This window comes from Somniosus microcephalus, chromosome 11 (genome assembly GCF_052327205.1).
Source record: "Somniosus microcephalus isolate GS21.2 chromosome 11, FLI_Smic_1.0, whole genome shotgun sequence".
In the NCBI taxonomy this organism is placed as follows: domain Eukaryota; kingdom Metazoa; phylum Chordata; class Chondrichthyes; order Squaliformes; family Somniosidae; genus Somniosus; species Somniosus microcephalus.
Window position 1 is genome coordinate 215,023,588 of NC_140997.1, and position 18,735 is coordinate 215,042,322.

Genomic DNA, 18,735 nt, shown 5'->3' on the forward strand with positions numbered 1-18,735 from the left:
AGATGTCGGTCATTTGAAAGCTGTCTTAATTCTCTCTCGCACCCCCCTCATATCCCACAGTTTCTATAAGTAGATGAAGTTCTTGGGAAGAGATAAATAGAACATAGAATCATAGAATTTTACAGTACAGAGGAGGCCATGCCCGAGAACGTCCATTTAATCCCATTCCCTTGCCCGTGCCCCGTACCCTTTCAAGTTTATCTTTTATAGAAATTCTGGAAATCTGAAATCAGAACATCAATGCACACCAAGTCTGTCAGCATCTGAAAGAGAAAGATGGGTTTTAATGCGTCGAATGCAGACTGTTTGTCCGAACCAGTCTGATGAACAGTCACGGCCAAACCTTTAGCCTATCTTTCTCTTTCAAACACTGACTGAATTGCCGTGCAGTTCCAGCATTTTCCATTTTATAAACCTAGGAGGAGAGCTCGGTGAGCAAAGGAAGGTAGCTGCCAATAAATTCTGTCATGGTGGCTCAATCACCAAAGGATGTTGAGAATTTGCTATTGATTCCAAGCAATCATAAATGTTTTAAATGTTAAAATTCTTTATCCACTTCAGCTATTCACAATATATATTAATGATCTAGACAAGGGAACTAGATGTAATATCTCCAAGTTTGCAGACGACACAAAGCTGGGTGGGCATGTGTGCTGTGAGGAGGATGCCGAGAAACTCCAGGATGATTTGGACAGGTTGGGTGATTGGGTAGAAGCATGGCAGATGCAATATAATGTGGATAAATGTGAGGTTATCCACTTTGGTGGCAAAAACAGGAAGGCAGATTATTATCTGAATGGCAATAGATTGGGAGAAGGGGAAGTGCAACGAGACCTGGGTGTCCTTGTGCACCAGTCGCTGAAGGTAAGCGTGCAGGTGCAGCAGGCGGTTAAGAAGGCAAACGGTATGTTGGCCTTCGTAGCGAGAGGGTTCGAGTACAGGAACAAGGATGTCTTGCTGCAGTTGTACAGGGCCTTGGTGAGACCGCACCTTGAGTATTGTGTGCAGTTTTGGTCGCCTTATCTGAGGAAGGATGTTCTTGCTGTGGAGGGAGTGCAGTGAAGAATCACCAGACTGATACCTGGGATGGCAGGAATGACATATGAAGAGAGATTGGGTCAATTAGGCTTATATTTGCTAGAGTTTAGAAGAATGAGAGGGGATCTCATTGAAACTTATAAAATTCTAACAGGACTAGACAGACTAGATGCAGGAAGGCTGTTCCTGATGGCGGGGGAGTCCAGAACCAGGGGTCACAATCTAATGATGAGGGGTAAGCCATTTAGAACTGAGATGAGGAGGAATTTCTTCACCCAGAGAGTGGTGAACCTGTGGAATTCTCTACCACAGAAGGCAGTTGAGGCCAATTCATTAAATATATTCAAGAAGGAGTTGGATATATTTCTTAAGACTAAAGGGATCAAGGGATATGGGGAGAAGGCAGGGACAGGGTACTGAGTTTGGATGATCAGCCATGATCGCATTGAATGGCTGAGCAGGCTCGAGGGGCCGAATGGCCTACTCCTGCTCCTATCTTCTATGTTTCTATGTTCCACACAAATGATTGCAGGCCTGTGATCCCACCCAGGCTGAGGTTTCTGCGAGGCTCACTGTATCACCACTGACTGTGCTTGTGTTTCTCTCACTGCTGCCTCTGTAGGTGTCGTGGATGTGTGAGCAGTCGATGGGGTTGTAACTGGTGTGTGCTTCAGCACCACTGTACCCACAACACCACCTGTGAGGATGAGATGATCATTTTTAACGAGAATGTAAGTGCTGAGATTGGACGGACTGCGTAGTGTTTTGGGCAGGGGGTCATCTGAGTGAGATTTACCTGGAGAACCAGCTGCAAAGGTTGTTCTCTTTGGAGCAAAGAAGGCTAAGAGGAGATTTGATAGAGGTGTTTAAAATCACAAAGGCTTTAGATAAATAAAGAGAAACTGTTTCCAATCTAATTGGGGTGTTTAAGATGATTAAAGAATTTGACAGGGTAGAGAGAGAGAGAAACTATTTCCTCTGATGAGGGAGTCCAAAGCAAGGGGGCCTAACCTTAAAATTAGAGCTGGGCCAGTCAGGGTGATGTCAGGAAGCACCACTTCACATAAAGGGTAATCTCAAAGTGCTTTATAGCCAATGAAGTACTTTTGGAGTGCAGTCACTGTTGTGATGTGGGAAACGTGGCAGCCAATTTGTGCACAGCAAGCTCCCACAAACAGCAATGTGATAATGACCAGGTAAACTGCTTTTGTTATGTTGATTGAGGGATAAATATTGGCCAGGACACCGGGGAGAACTCCCCTGCTCTTCTTCGAAATAGTGCCATGGGATTGTTTACGGCCACCTGAGAGGGCAGACGTGGCCTCGGTTTAACGTCTCATCCGAAAGAATGAAATAACTGTGAAGCAAGAAGGTGATATTAAGTATTAAATGGGGATTAACTTGTCCCTCAGAAGATAACGGGGAACTGGTATACAGGCACTAAATTTACAGAGGGCAAGATTGAAGCATTCTTAAAGAATGATGGTGTGGCAAAGGGTAAATAGCTGAAGGTATAGAGGAGACTGTGAAGGGCAGGAAGAACTGAGAATAAGGCAACTCGTGGGGAAAAAAACGTAATACTTCTGATACCATTGCCAGAGAAAGAACGAGTTATCAGTGAAAATCTTGTGGTGTTTTAACACCGTCGGTATAAAGTTTCCTCCAAGTTATTTTGCAGCTTGGTGTAAGAGTGCACACAGCAACTCCATACGCAATTCTCTTCTGCAACGCTGTATTCACTGTCCCCCCACGCCCCCCCCCCCCCCCCCCCAAAAAAAAAAATCCCTCACTTTCTTGGGTGAACTGCTCTAGTGTTAAATGTGTCTGGTCTCGAGTTTGTGAGCTTTTCTCTGTATTAAAGGAGCTGTATGCCGTAACTAAAACCACTGAAACTTCAGTTCGTTGATGTCCAAACCCTCTCCGAATAGTGTCCATTAAAAATTAATTTTGTTTTTCGAAATCCTGAAGAAAGGAACCTCTGATCTCTCCCCAGCGTTGCTAGGAAACAGTCAAGACTCCGTGCTCAGCTATCCCTGCAAATATAGTGTAGCACCACAGTCACAAATAGAAATTAAATTAAATATACCTTTTTACATTGTAATTTATAAAGTTGCTGGAAGAAATGGCTGATTCGGCTGGAAAATGTTGGTGGTAAACATTTCAGTGACTCCTACAGTTCAGAAAGCCTTAATTAGGCCTAAATTAAAGCCTACAGCTCCTTTAATGAGGGATTGCTTAGAACAGCTTTGCTGCAGGAATTCAATGTGATTTTTTTTTAATACGATTCTGTTTTAAAATTGATTCCAAAATCAAAAATAATGATTAATTTTCTGTCTCTGTCTCTTGCTGTCCCTCCTCCCTTTGTCTGTTTGTCCCCCTCCATTCCTTTTCCATCCTTTTCTGTCTTTCCTGATTGATTTAACTGGCAATCATTCCCTGGCAGTTTGTTCTACCCTATGTGGCTCCTCCGACACTTCCGACAAAACCGCTCCGTGCCGACACCACTGTGCTCCCGACCACCCTCCGCCCCACCACCGCTGCCCTTACAACCAGAGCTACGACCATTCCTACCACCCTGTCTACCACAGCTGCCACCCCAACTACCAGAGTCACGGCGCCTACTACAATGCCAACCACCATGGCTACCACTGCAGTGGCTTCAACCACCGTCGCAGCCACTCCAACTGGCCCGCCCACCACCGTGCCCACCACGTCCGCTCCAACAACGGTGCCCACCACCGTGGAAATCACAGCCGCGCCAACCACGCAATTAACTACGGCCGATCCAACCGTGGCGCCAACTACCGCGGCTGTGACCACCACCACCGCTGCCGGAACCACCACTGAATATGCAGCACAGACAACCAGCCTGTCCGGGAAGGTCTTGACTACAGTTGCTTCGACATCACCACCCACTACGTTTACGGCTCCGCCATATACGAGCCCGCGCACTGTGGTTGTCCCTCCCACCTCTCAGACCATCGACGCCGCCATTACGACCACATCGGCCTCTCCTTTGAACGGTACGGACCGAGACACACTTCCTATTGCCACAACTGTTCCCCCGACAGATCCCACGGAGCCCCCTTCCACTCGGTTGGCGGTGCCAACTGATCCCAGACCCGATTACCCGACCACCTGGGTTCCCCCTGTCCTGCCCACTGATTGGCCTGTGAAGGAAGTTGGCGACTGGAAGGAGCCAGATTCTTGGGTAGAGCCTGTGCAGGTTGAGAACGACACGGCAGTGTTTTCGGCTGCTGCTGTGCTGCTATCAGGTGACGGAGATGTTGAGAACCCTTCTCCTGCCTTTCTCCACCTGCTTGACTCTGAGGTCGACTACCACTTTGATCCTGGCTCTCCGTCCTTCTCTATACAGGTAAGTTAAGTTTGTTTCTTAGTGGCCAACCTTTGAATTGGCTTGCAGCAGGCTAGGAGTGTCTGTATTCGGCTGTCCGTCGTAGCAGAGCCTTATTGCGACCTAAAGATGGATAAAATGTTGCTCTTTTTCCTCCGCTCTAAATCCTCAGAGTAATATTTTCTCCATGGTGTCACAATAACATCATAACTAGAACCTTGTGACGTCATGAATAGCTGTAACTGCCTTCAATGTAAATGTTTCTATACTAAGAAACTTTATAATAAAACGTTGCTGCATTGAAAAGATTGTGACGTGTTGCATTCAGGGAAGCGCCAACAACAATGTGGATGACAGAGTTTGTTCTGATGCCTGTTTCGTTTGCCAAAGTGCATTGATCAATTCATCATCGACAGAACTAAAAAACTGAAATGGCACCCCTTTAGGATCAAACGGCTAAACCCTGTAAAGAATTTCCAGAACGTTGGCAAATTCCCTCCACTGCCATTAATTATTTGCAATAATAATTAAAATAAATGTTACATTTATTGGAATTTAAATGAACAACTGAACATTCTTTTGTTTAGTACTATGGGGGGGAAAATTGGCTCGCGCGCCCCCTTTGGGGCGATAACTCCGCGTAGCGCCCTGAAAAAATTAGCGCCCCCCCCCCCCACGCCCGAAATTCAATGCTAGTGCCCCTAAGCATGTGGCGGGGCACTACTGGAAGCGCTCCCCCTCTCTTGGGGAGCTCCCGTTGAATATCATGGCACTACGTGCAGCAGCGCCACACGCGTCCTCACAGAGCAACGCAGTACTGCAGGGACAGCCTAGCGCTGCGCGCACCAGGACCCTGCTGGACCACCGGGGAGCAGGGTGCCGGCAAAACGGCGCTAACAGGGGGCGTAAAGCAACTGAATTTTTCTCCCTATGTTTCTTATGCCTACTGTAGGGAAACCTTGATGTGTAATATTATTAAATGGAAATGTGGTTCTACAGGGGCAGTTGATCTTTTTCCAACACTAGGCTGAATTTCAGGGGATCAGCGGGTTAATTTTCGAGGGGTTGGTGCCGCAACACTGGGGCAGATGGAGAGAATGTCGTATTTCTGCAGGTTTCCTCATGTTTGCTTCTGTCCCGTGAACCTCTGTGTATGGTCTTTGTACAGAGCTACGAAGGGGTGAATAAGGGTCCCGTGGCCTGTCCCTGTGTCGATGACGTTCAAGGCTCGTCCCTTCTGCCCGTCAACGTGAAGCAAAAAATAACACTGGCAGGACAAAACCTCCATTTCTTTCAGGTCAGTATGTCTGAGATTTACACTCGGTAAAGTGAAATAAGAGCAGGAAATGCCCAGCTGGTCTGTCGGTCGCTGAAAGGAGGAAACATGGGTTAACATTTTGGGCGGAGATCCTTTGTCAGAATTGGAAAGGAAAGTAGGTGAACTCTATTATAGGACTGATCAAAACAAAGAGGTAAAGGTCATGGGTCAGATTATGCTAAACACTGATGCACAGAGGAGCTGCTAATGAATTTTAATATCCCATTGTCTAAAAATGCATTCCCAGGCTATTAAACGTTTTACCTATTATTCTCCCTTCCCTTTGTTTTAGGTACAGTTATAAAGGGGGTTTACCTACCCTCAGTTTTGATAAAAGGTCTCTACTCAAAATCATAGCCGATCTTTTCTTTTGTCAGATTCTGTGCAAGTCCAGCATTTTCTGTGAATTATATTCTTTTTATCTCTACTGTTACAGTAAAATGTGATCAAAGACGAGGTGACGCCTGACATGGCACATGTTGCGAGATGGCTGAGCAATTGCAAAGGTTTTGGCCATCTGTCTGAGAACAAGCTGAAAGTGATATTCCAATGGTGGCACAGTGACATGCCATAGGGGCACTACTGATTGGCACAGTGATGGACTGAACCCAACACTGGTGGAGTGTGAGACTTCCATTCTATCAGTCTGATGGCAGCTTTACATTATATAAGGTGGTCTGAGGGAACGGCACTTAAACAGAGATTCACAACCTCTGTGTACCGCTCTCCCCAATTTGCTCTTCTCCCTGTTGCCACTCCAAATCTAGGCCAGAGAGCCAGGATTCGCCCAGCTTAATGGGCGTGAATCCAACTCCAAGTCTGTAGCTTTAGCTAGAGCCCTGATGGCATATTCCTTGTGGAGACCCACAAACATGAGTCTCCGATGCCATTGGATTCATTGAGGCCAGCTAATTTTTTTACCAAAGAGTGCCATTGACGGTGAGAATATTGCGTCTGTCATCAACAAGGTGTAAAGCCACCTTGAGTTTACATGAATTCAGGTGCAAGAGAAGAAAGGACAAAGTTCCAGCACATTATGCAGCACGGTCGCTTGTGTTTACAGTCTGTTCTCTGTCAACTGCCGTGTAGATCTACGTTGTAGCCTCAATCGCACATTAGCACTGGACCCAGCTCCTGGGTTCAAATCAAATCGCCTCAGATAGAATGATGCAAGACTAAGTTGTGCAGTGGTTTCGAATACTGTCTTTTCATCTTTGAGACTTAGGTTTCAATCCAGTCCAGGCTGGGTGGGGCTGAAGGTTTCCTCTCCTTTGATCGAGGACTGGGTGGTGCAGTTTATTGGAATACTGGCCTGTAAGTTTAATTCCTTTTTTTTTTTTTAATTCTGCCTTGTGAAATTGTTTCATCCGGTGTAACAAACAACGTAGCAATGTATGCAATCTGCGTAGAGCAGTGCCGTAACCTACAGACCTCCGGATCAAGAGATCGAAAGTGGGATTCGGCCGGCACAGACACGATGGGCCGAATAGCCTCCTCCTGTGCTGTAAATTTCTCTGATTCTATTTCTATGATTGTAAGAGAAGTGACCAGAACAAAAATTGGCACCGGTTGGTATTTCCCAGGAGTTTCTATCAGAATGTTACAAGCATTAGGAGAAACAAAAGGCGGTTTTGTATCATGCTGCTCCTTTTTATTGGTGGTTGGACGGGGTGGGGGGGGGGAGGGGAAGTAAGTGAGAGTTAGTGGGAATAAAACTGAGAGACATTGTTCGTCTGATACAGGTGGGACATGAAGCCACCCATAGCAAAACCCGCATAGACATGGAGCACTGAGACTTTGGGAGTGTGTGTATTCCTCTTTTTAGGGAGCCCAAAGTGCTCTCGTGTATGTGTGTATATGGATCCATTTCTTGATGTACAGAGTAACTAAAATTTCTTCTGTTCTTATAGAGAGTTCTGGGCCTTTTATGTTGGTCGTCTTTTGATTCTGATTCCTGGGAGCCTCGCATCCAGTTGCCAGCTCCTGCCGTTTATGCAGTTAAATCCTTTTATCCCAGATAAAACGTGGGTCATTGAATCTGCCACCAGAACATACAAATGGATTTAAAAGCTTAAACACCAGGACCCGGCTCCCGGATACCAGGCTTCTGGAATCCAAATTGAAAGGACCCGTATGAAAGTGTCTTTAGTTTATTCAAGGGAACGCTTTGATGGCTGAAGAGCCTTTATGCATCCTTGTGTAACCCTCCACTTTAAACTAGGAACACAGCGGGGGGGAGGATTTCCTCGTTGTGCCATGTGCAGCGAAAATCGTAAGCTCGAGATAAATTTCAAGTTCCTCTACATATACCACACAAAAAGGAACTCTTGCTCCAGAATTTCTCCAACCATTTCGTGCTCTTGTCTGGTGTGAAAGGAGTGCACAGACTTCTGATTAAGCTGGGCAGTGTCTCCATAACCTCCTGTATTTCTGTTGCCTGGCAGGACCCGGAAGGGGATTATGAATGTGTGTTTGTTATTGAGGGTCGGATGGTGGTGGTGGAGGCGTTTGCTGAAGTGGACGACGACAATCCCACATTTTACTTCATCACTTGTCAGGTGCACCAGGTAAGGAGCGAAAGGTGATAGAGCCCTGTGAAATGGTCATGCGACAGTAGATCGGCCAATTTATATTGTCTGAACCCATCACCATGTTTAAGGATGTCCAGCCCAAACCAGTGAGAAGTTCACGTAAGTAGGTTCCATTTATCTGATGTGAAGTAAACTTTCTGCTTGTGAAAAAAAAACTCAACTCATTTACCTCAGGACTTGACAGGGTAGATGCAGGGAGGATGTTTCCCCTGACTGGGGAGTCTAGAACCAGGGGTCACAGTCTCAGAATAAGGGGTCGGCCATTTAGGACTGAGATGAGGAGAAATTTCTTCACTCAGAGGGTGTTGAATCTTTGGAATGCTCTACCCCAGAGGGCTGTGGAGGCTCAGTCGTTGAGTATATTCAAGACAGAGATCGATAGATTTTTGAATATTAAGGGAATCAAGGGATATGGGGATAGTGCAGGAAGGTGGAGATGAGGTAGAAGATCAGCCATGATTTTATTGAATGGCGGAGCAGGCTCGAAGGACCAAATGGCCGACTCCTGCTCCTATTTCTTCTGTTCTGTTCTAATCCTAGAATGTTCAGGTTGAAAAGAGCTAATGCTTAAGGACCACCAAGAGAGCAATGGGGGACTGCTGGAGTTAAACCAGCTAAACCTTCGCAGCCCGTCAGCACAGGGTCTTAGTAACACTGTTAAGCTTCCCGCAGCCTGCCCAGGTAGGACCACCCGGCAAGGCAAGGCATTGGCTTGCATGGTTATCTGGAGCCAAGAGGAACCTTCAATACCTTTAAGCATTATTCTGGGTTCACCCATTAGTGTTATCAACTCAGGAAGCATCGGGCACCAAAGGCAGAAGGTGCAGACGCTGTTGAACCATCGAAAGAAAATTGGATTGATTTCTGATTTCAGCAGTGAATAAAGGGATATATGGTCAACACCAATAATTTGCATTTATATAGCACCTTTAACATAGAAAAATGCCCCAAGGCACTTCAGAGTTGTCCTGGAGAAGGTGCTGGTGGGCCTTCACTGAACTCTTTCCACACTGACATACCTTTCTGTATTTTGACCATGACCAATTCTATATAGTGTGTTTGTTGTTATCACATCCTAAGGTTTATGACAGAAAATGCTGGAAATTGACTGCAGATCTGTCAGCATCTGCAGAGGCAAAAACTAGGCTAATGTTTCAGGAAGAGACCCTACAGCAGAATTGTTCTGACAAAGTGAAGGGTCTGCACCCAAAACATGAACTTGCCTTTTCCCTTTTCAGCGGTTGGTGGGACCCACTGTGTGTGTCCGGCAATTTCTGTTTTTATTTCAGATTTCCGCCACTTGCCGTTTTTCTACTTTTTATCTCTTTTGTGCTCGAAGGGAATGCGCGCCAGAGGAAGGGTGACGGCATTGTAGCCTCGGTTCTCCAGCCTGCGTTCTCCCTGTAGGCTTAGGCTGTCTGCCAGGAGCACCCTTATGTTGTTTGGGTCTACCAACACTTGGGGTAAAAAAAAAACACACACATGGTTTTTCATTTTCCAGCACCTGGGGAGCACAAAAATAAATTGCACATGTCCACACGATTGCATTTGACTTTTAGGTTTGATTCAGCTCTCGGATATTTACTATATTTCCTTAGTCTGTCATCTTCCTATCTCTGCCATTACAGTATACCTACTCCACTCTCCAACAAGAGTACAACGCAACAGTGTATGTCCAGCGGCGGCCCAATTATAGAGTGGACAGCACACACGATTTGCACAGTAAGTACTTCCAGCCTTGCCTGAATAAGTTGTAAAAGGAAGTGGGAATGTTTCCTCAGCTTGTCCTGCTTCAGTGCCAAAGTCTTTACATATACTGCATTGTCCGGTGTATAAGTTTCCGACATTTCTCGTGCTGCCGCTGTATGAATAGTACAGCTGACTGGTACTGATGTGGTACATTGGCAGTTCTTGTGCGGGGGCTGTGGATGTGGTAAAACCAGAGTACGAGTCACAAGGTGTGTTGCAAGGTTTACGCAAATTACTTGCCATATTTACTGCAATAATTAGCTTTAATAAAATCCATGAGTATAATGACGTTGTAATGTTCACATCAAAATTTTGCAACACGTCTTCTGACCCCTGACGTGAATCAGTCGTTCATGAAAGAAAGACTTATGAAATAATACTGAGCGGCCTGCGGGTGGCGCTGTCCAGGGAGAGTATAAATACTCGGGCACTGGCCCAGCTTGCGCAGGACATTCTTAACGGGAACTAGTGAAGGACACAACTAGACCTCCATGTTGTAAAACAGTTGATTAAAGCTTTGTTTAACGCTTAGACCAAGTGCCTAGTAGTTTCCTTACGTCAACCCCAAAACGGCTAATTTCACCCGAGCAAAAAAGCACGAGAACTGCAGAAGTGAAGATCCTTTGGTGTCTTCTCCCCTCACCCTGAGTTTAACTTCTACAGAGAACACCTTAATGAGAAAGGAGGATTGGTTTGTGATAACCTGTCAGTGTGTTTAGTGTAACGTGTGTATGCACATGAGTTCTCGTTAGGAACACATTCTGTTTTCAGATAGAAATCTGGATTTTTTTTTGCTTTATTCCTTTATTCCAAACGTGGGAAATATGATGGCGCCATCTTCTGGGACATTTATTCTTATTTTGTTTAGATTCTTCTATGTGTATTAGTGCTCATCTAATCTATTTACTTTCTGCTTTTTCAAAGGTTACGTTTTCAACAAAACTATTAGAGCGATTTTTTTTTTTTTTTTTTTTTTTCTTAATTTGAACTCTGCGCACCACCACACACTGCTGCCTCCGTGTGAGGCAAAATAAGCGCACTTGTTAGAATATGGTTCATCTCTAATTGTGGTTACGGTTGGTTAGATAGCAATAACTATGCTTGTTAGAATATGGTTCATCTGTGATTTGTGGTTAAGTTTGGTTAGGTTACAACAACCATGATAAATGGAGTGTAATTCTCTCATTTTAGTTCTCCAGATCTATTGGGTTAATGGGACAATCTGTTCACAAAGTCATTCAAACTACATATTTTATATTTTATTTTTCATGTGAAAAGAAAGAACGAACTTGCATTTAAATAGCGTCTTTCATGGCCTCCGGACGGCCCAAAGCTCTTTATAGTGTATTTTTGAAGGGTAGTCACTGTTGTAAACGTCGGATCTGAAAACGGCGGTTATCTCCAAGACTGGGGAATGAACTCTCTGATTCTTAGGAGCAATTGTGTGAAAACGGCTAATGGTCTCTTGCCGCCTCTGTACAGTTACCCTGTATAACTGCTCCGTGGGTCGAACAGACTGCAGCCGCTGTCAGACTGCGGACACCAAGTACGCGTGTGTGTGGTGTGGGGGAGGAGAGCCCAGCTGTGTGTACAAAGAGTCGTGTGTGGACGGAGTGGAGCTGACCTGCCCAGCGCCCGTAATTCACTCGGTGAGTTACCACCCAGAGATACTAGACAAATGCATGATTGAGTCACCTGAGCGGGTACATATAAGAACAAATGAGAGATGAGGCTCTCGCAGCAAGAAATGCAGCGGGCATTCCTGTTGGAAAGAAAGATATTTAATCTTATTTTTGCTACGTAATATGATTGGAGACGGCAGGCGAAGATGGCATCGTGTGGGTTGCCATTGAACTCTGTTTCCACATCAGTGCAGGGTCATTGTTGGGATTATCCACTACCCCCATGCAAATTATTGGTTTTAGGATCCCCTTCCCTAGGTCCCACTAAAGTCTCAGAGTCATAACGGCACAGAAGGAGGCCATTCGGCCCATCGAGTCCATGCCAGCTCTCTGCAGAGCAATCCAGTCAGTCCCATTCCCCCGCTCTATCCCCGTAGCCCTGCAAGTTTATTTCCCTCAAGTGCCTATCCAGTCTCCCCTTGAAAACATTGAGTGTCTCCGCTTCCACCACTTCCGTCGGCAGCGAGTTCCAGGTCATCACCACTCGCTGCGTAAAAAAGTTTTCCCTCACATCCCCCCCCCCTGTATCTCTTGTTCAAAACCTAAAATCTGTGTCCCCTAGTCCTTGTACCGTCAACTAGTGGGAACAGCCTTTCCCCTTCTAGCCTATCCAAACCCGTCATAATCTTGTACACCTCATGTCTGTGCGGTGAATCGTGCCCAAAAACCAGCATCAGTAAATCTGCAGCTTGACGGAAGGGTTCGCAGCCTGTGTCCGTGGGACTGCAGGCTCCAATGTCGACACCATGCAGGTATGAAATGCATTTGCAGGGAGGAGATGTGAAGGGCGCTGTTGGCACCTCCTCCTGAGAACTGCGCTTCCGTAAGATGTCCTCTTAGCAGTCTCACAGGCACGCAGCTCGCTGACGTGTAATTGTGTGACACGCTGGAAGCTGCTTCTAGGGAAAGAAGGTTAAGAGGAGATTTAATAGAGGTGTTCAAAATTCTGAGGGGTTTTGATGGAGTAAATAAGGAGAAACTGTTTCCAGTGGCAGTAGAATGGGTCACCTGTGGTACATGCACCTGTAGGGCTGTCCGGTGTGGACAGGATTGGCTCAGTGGTGATGGCTGTAAACAGTTGCATGTCCTGGTGACGCTCGCTGTCTAGGATCAACTGAATAATGGTCATTTGGGTGAATTAGCAGAGATTTTTCCAAGCTCGTGAAACCATAACCCGGCAAGAAATGGTGCCTTAGGGAGAAGGAAAAAGCGCAGGAAAAATGAAACAAACACTGATCATTCCTACATCACTTTCTTCCCATTTCTTTTCGTTTTATTTGAATTCTCAGGAAAAAGTACATCTCGCATGTATACTTTATGAAAATGTATCTTCATTTCTTCCCCATTTCAACGATTATTCATCATTCCTACCAGTTCCCTCCAATTGACCGTACAGTACGCTCGCAGTTGTTGACACGGATTATTCCCTTTCCCAGATCGACCCGATGTCTGGCCTGCAGGAAGGTGGGACCATGGTCACCATCACTGGTTCAAACCTGGGCCAGCGATTCGAGGACATCCAGAACATGGTAACAGTGGCTGGGATCCCGTGCCGTGCTGATCCGCTGAAGTACGAGGTGTCCACCAGGTCAGTCACTCGATGATCTTCAACTACCAGAGCCTTTCGGGAACCCGTGTATGTGTGGGTGAGCAGTGAGGCCCAGCACAATTGCACAGATTTCTTGATCCTTTTAAGAGTTTCTTTTAAGCTTTGAAGCACACTTTTCATAATTAAGACTGGCTGTGCTTCCCCCATGGGTAGAAGACGATTTATCCCTTGCACACGCGCACACCAGGCACGCTCTGGAGGCTGCAACTCATCCAAAACCGCTGTGTACAATTTCATAATTTCCACCCTGCTACAGTGGACTAAAAACTTTCTCCACAAACCCGGCCTTGCCCCGGGATGTGTTACTGCTTTGAAGCTCCAGGACCAATGTCGGACCTGAAACTGCGGTTGAAGGCTTCCCGCAGGCGAATGCCTCCGATCCGCAAGAAAAGTACCCACCTACCTGGTGCCTCCGTCTCTTCGGACTCTTGCAGTCCTGGGCCTGCAAGCGCGGGCCTGCGTAGAGACCCACATATCCCAGAGGCGCAGGTGGTTCCTCTTTTGATGAACCAATTAATTGTAAATTAATAAAACTTTAAATAAAACTTAACAAATTAAATTGAAATTTGGTTTGCCAGGGCGATGAAGCACTCCAGTCCCCGCGGCGCCCACCGGTCACGGAAGGCCTCAAGTGTGCCGGCGGATACTGCGTGCTCCATCTCCAGGGCCACCCGGGCGCAGGTGGTTCTCCAGCGTCCCTGGGGTCATGTGGGCTGGCCCAACCAATCAAAAAGGGGGATTCCCATTTTGCTTCTGAGAATCCTTATTAGCTTAATAGGAATCACCTAAAAAACACACTTTCACTGCACTTAAATACAAATACATCATCACATGTTTAAAATTAATTAAACATTTAAAACAAAATTTTAATTTGTTGAAAAATAAATGTAAACATTTTTAAAGGGGCCAAAAATAACAAACTAATTTTAATGTTTTTTTAAGTTTAAATGATTTTTAAAAAAAATGTATTTTAATATTTCTTTAAACTCTTACGCTGGTAAAAGAAGGCCCTACGCCTGCTTTTACCAGGCGTAAGAGTTTCGTGGGCATTCGCTGGGCAAATAGTCCAACTCCGCACCAGCGAATGTCCAATGCCTTTGGATTCGTACAATTTCGGAAACCCGGATCTTGCGGGGCACTTATGAGCGTACACGGTCATAGGCCCCGTAAGTGCCGGGCTGTTACGATTTTAGCACTCCAGGCTCAGGGAAACGCGTGTCAGGGATTTGGGCAGGGAGATTAGTGCGCCCAATTCACAGCCCGCACAGCTTTCCATCCAAGGCCACTGTTCTGTGGTTTTCCAGGAAGGATGGTCAGCAGAATTCAGTCCTCAAAATACTGGTCAAAATCCCTCAAAGCACTGCTGGTATTGCTCTCCTTCGAGCAGAGAAGGCGAAGAGGAGATTGATGAAGGTGTTTAAAATCATGAAGGGTTTAGATGGAGTAAATAAAGAGAAACTGTTTCCAGTGGCTGAAGGGTCGATGAACAAAGTGCAGAGATTCAAGGTGATTGGAAAAAGAACCAGAGGCGACATGAGGAAAAGCTTTTTTACGCAACGAGTGGTTAGGATTTGGGAACGCACTGCCTGATAGGGCGGTGGAAACAGATTCAATAGTAGCTTTCAAAAGGGAATTGGATAAATACTTGAGGGAGAAAAAATTGCAGGGAAAGAGTGGGGGAGTGGGACTAACTGGATTGCTCTTCAAATGAGCCGGCGCAGACTCGATGGGCCGAATGGCCTCCTCCTACGCTGTACGCATTCTGTGATTCTAGGAAAGGTGGAACGTGGCTTATTTAGTGACTGTAAACTAGTGACACTGCTTACCATACAGATAAAATGAAGAACTTTGGCAGCTAAGATGTTAGCCATGGCACAGTGGTAACACTCGCCGCTGAGTCAGAAGGTTGTGGGTTCAAGTCCCACTCCAGAGACTTGAGCACGTAATCTAGGCTGACACTCCAGTGCAGTACCGAGGGAGCACTGCACTGTCGGAGGTGCCGTCTTTCAGATGAGATGATAAAGCGTGGCCCAGTCTGCCCTCTCGGGTGGACGTAAAAGATCCCATTCGAAGAAGAGCAGGGGAGTTCTCCCCTTTATCCTGGCCAATATTTATTTTGTTATTTTGTTTGGTAAGGGTATCAAGAGATATGGAGCTAAGTGGGGTAAATGGAGATGAGGTACAGATCAGCCATGATCTAATAGAACGGCGGAGCAGGTGCGAAGGGCTGAATGGCCGCCTCCTAGTTCTGTGTTCATATGGGGGGTAGTGCAGTGGTGCAAAGTGTCGGAGTATTAACACACTGTACCTTAGTTTGGAACGGATGGCTGTTTGGCTCGCATTACTCAGTCGCAGGATAACATCTGCCATTACTTCTCGGTCTAGTTGCTGAAAATGTGATGGTGACAGTTTAATAAGGTATATCTGTGACATGGTAAAAATACTTGTGTGGTATGTTTGGGCTACATTGTTGGTCCTTAGTGTTGTGACATGTCCCCCTGGGTACTGTAATCCAGTACACTCACAATGACCGCCCACAGTGCAGCTAACCGTGCTGAGCTTCCTCCTGTAGGATTGTGTGTTACACAGCGGCCAGTAATGAGGAGGTATCGGGCCATGTCACGGTTGAAGTAGCAAATGGCGGCAGCAGCAGCTCTACACAGCCCTTTACATATCAGGTTGGTATGAAATTCATTGAATTATGTTTTTATTTTAAATATTTTTTTAATGTTTGAATGCTGGGGTTTCCTGTGGTTTCTGAAGCATTTGGGATGGAATCAGCGGGATATTATAATGCACTGCTGCAGATCTGTGGCTCAAATCCAGCAGGTGCAGCACCAGCCCTGGGTAGAGCCATGGCTACAGGCCCAGCAGATACAGCACCAACCCTGGGAAGACCCATGGCTACAGGCCCAGCAGATACAGCACCAACCCTGGGAAGACCCATGGCTACAGGCCCAGCAGATACAGCACCAACCCTGGGAAGACCCATGGCTACAGGCCCAGCAGATACAGCACCAACCCTGGGAAGACCCATGGCTACAGGCCCAGCAGATACAGCACCAACCCTGGGAAGACCCATGGCTACAGGCCCAGCAGATACAGCACCAACCCTGGGAAGACCCATGGCTACAGGTCCAGCAGATACAGCACCAGCCCTGGGTAGAGCCATGGCTACAGGCCCAGCAGATACAGCACCAACCCTGGGAAGACCCATGGCTACAGGCCCAGCAGATACAGCACCAACCCTGGGAAGACCCATGGCTACAGGTCCAGCAGATACAGCACCAGCCCTGGGTAGAGCCATGGCTACAGGCCCAGCAGATACAGCACCAACCCTGGGAAGACCCATGCTACAGGCCCAGCAGATACAGCACCAGCCCTGGGTAGAGCCATGGCTACAGGCCCAGCAGATACAGCACCAGCCCTGGGTAGAGCCATGGCTACAGGCCCAGCAGATACAGCACCAACCGCTACAGGCCCAGCAGATACAGCACCAACCCTGGGAAGACCCATGGCTACAGGCCCAGCAGATACAGCACCAACCCTGGGAAGACCCATGGCTACAGGTCCAGCAGATACAGCACCAGCCCTGGGTAGAGCCATGGCTACAGGCCCAGCAGATACAGCACCAACCCTGGGAAGACCCATGGCTACAGGCCCAGCAGATACAGCACCAACCCTGGGAAGACCCATGGCTACAGGCCCAGCAGATACAGCACCAACCCTGGGAAGACCCATGGCTACAGGTCCAGCAGATACAGCACCAGCCCTGGGTAGAGCCATGGCTACAGGCCCAGCAGATACAGCACCAACCCTGGGAAGACCCATGCTACAGGCCCAGCAGATACAGCACCAGCCCTGGGTAGAGCCATGGCTACAGGCCCAGCAGATACAGCACCAGCCCTGGGTAGAGCCATGGCTACAGGCCCAGCAGATACAGCACCAACCGCTACAGGCCCAGCAGATACAGCACCAACCCTGGGAAGACCCATGGCTACAGGCCCAGCAGATACAGCACCAGCCCTGGGTAGAGCCATGGCTACAGGCCCAGCAGATACAACACCAACCCTGGGAAGACCCATGGCTACAGATTCAGCCTTTGGTAGAGATGAGGCAGTTAACACAAATCTACTGAGCACATTCAATTTTAAACTAATAGGGATCAGAATTAGAATCAGAATCTATGGCTTCTACAATTTCACCTGGAGCCAATATGAATTCTATATTTGGTCACCTGCATTAAAGTGAAATTATTGGGAGTTGTGCATTTCAGAATTTTTAACTGAGGAATGCTTGCTGATTATTGTAGAGTTTCACCTATGTCTGGATCTATTTAGTAAGCCAGTAAGCAGCCTGTGTGTCGATTTCCCCCTCCAGAACCCAGTGCTGGACTCCATCTCTCCATCGCATGGCCCCAAAGCCGGAGGAACATCTCTCGCCCTCAATGGTGTCAAGTTGCTGACGGGCAGACCAAATGACGTCACGGTGTTTGTCGGTGACCTCCCCTGTCTCATGTAAGTATATTTATCCGAGGTGAGCTGTGAATCCTTTCAGAACTTTAGTTCAAGGACAATGACATGGTGGCCCAATGTGCTCTGCCGCAGAGTGAGAGGATGTGGGCTTGTACCTGCAACTCCTCCCATGGTGCGCTCCTGATCTTGGCCATGCTGTCGAGGAGATGTACCGAGTAAAAGCCAAACGCTTCTCTCATTGTGAGCAAGGGCGGATTAGAGGGAGACTCTCACTTCAGACCCGAAACTGCCATACATACGGGAACAAGTCCACCATTCTGACCCCTCAGCTAGGGTTGGTTTACAGTGTAAGGGAGACTAATAGAGGGGAAAGGGTTATCGGTTTAAAAGAGAAAAGAACGTACAATACTGAAATGTTGGTTTATTTTAAGAATGCAGATAATCAGCCAACAGGGATATTAGTTACCTATCAGGATGTTAGTGAGAGAACTCTCCTTCCTTCCTCTCCTGTTCTGTCGATGATCATTGCTCATCATTACCACATTGAAGTAGCCGTGTTTGATTTGCCGGTCTTGGCAGGTTATTGTACCGCAGGAGGCAGCACGGCTGATCCAGATCCCATTTTCACCTGACATCCATGTCTGCACTTTCCAGCAAAGGTCACTGAATAGTGATCAGGAGCAGGAACCCAGTGGTTACCCTGTCCCTAACCCAGGGTCACTGTGGGCATTTTACGACGCCCCTAACAGCTGCTCCTGGCTCCTCAACCCAGCTTGGGACATTCTTGGTCGGTATGACTCAGCCACTCACTGGATAAACCCCCAGGTCATTGGGGGAGCTAGGTCTGTGATTCTGAAAGCTTTTCTTAATTCTGCTTTAGGTGTAAAAAGTTGCAAAGGAAGCTGCTGGCTTTCCTGT

The 18,735-nt window shown here is 47.0% G+C and overlaps 1 protein-coding gene across 2 annotated transcripts in view; it reads left to right on the top strand.

Moving 5' to 3' along the window:
* Positions 1–18,735, top strand: part of LOC147111227 (plexin-B1-like) — a 246,671-nt gene that overhangs the window by 179,050 nt on the left and 48,886 nt on the right. For both annotated transcript variants that reach the window (XM_086001911.1, XM_086001910.1), the window contains exons 10-18: positions 1,661–1,769; positions 3,482–4,414; positions 5,562–5,690; positions 8,156–8,278; positions 9,931–10,024; positions 11,534–11,700; positions 13,170–13,321; positions 15,915–16,020; positions 17,723–17,859. In XM_086001911.1, the coding sequence (XP_085858037.1) occupies positions 1,661–1,769; positions 3,482–4,414; positions 5,562–5,690; positions 8,156–8,278; positions 9,931–10,024; positions 11,534–11,700; positions 13,170–13,321; positions 15,915–16,020; positions 17,723–17,859 (1,950 nt within the window). The remainder of the gene's footprint in view (positions 1–1,660; positions 1,770–3,481; positions 4,415–5,561; positions 5,691–8,155; positions 8,279–9,930; positions 10,025–11,533; positions 11,701–13,169; positions 13,322–15,914; positions 16,021–17,722; positions 17,860–18,735) is intronic.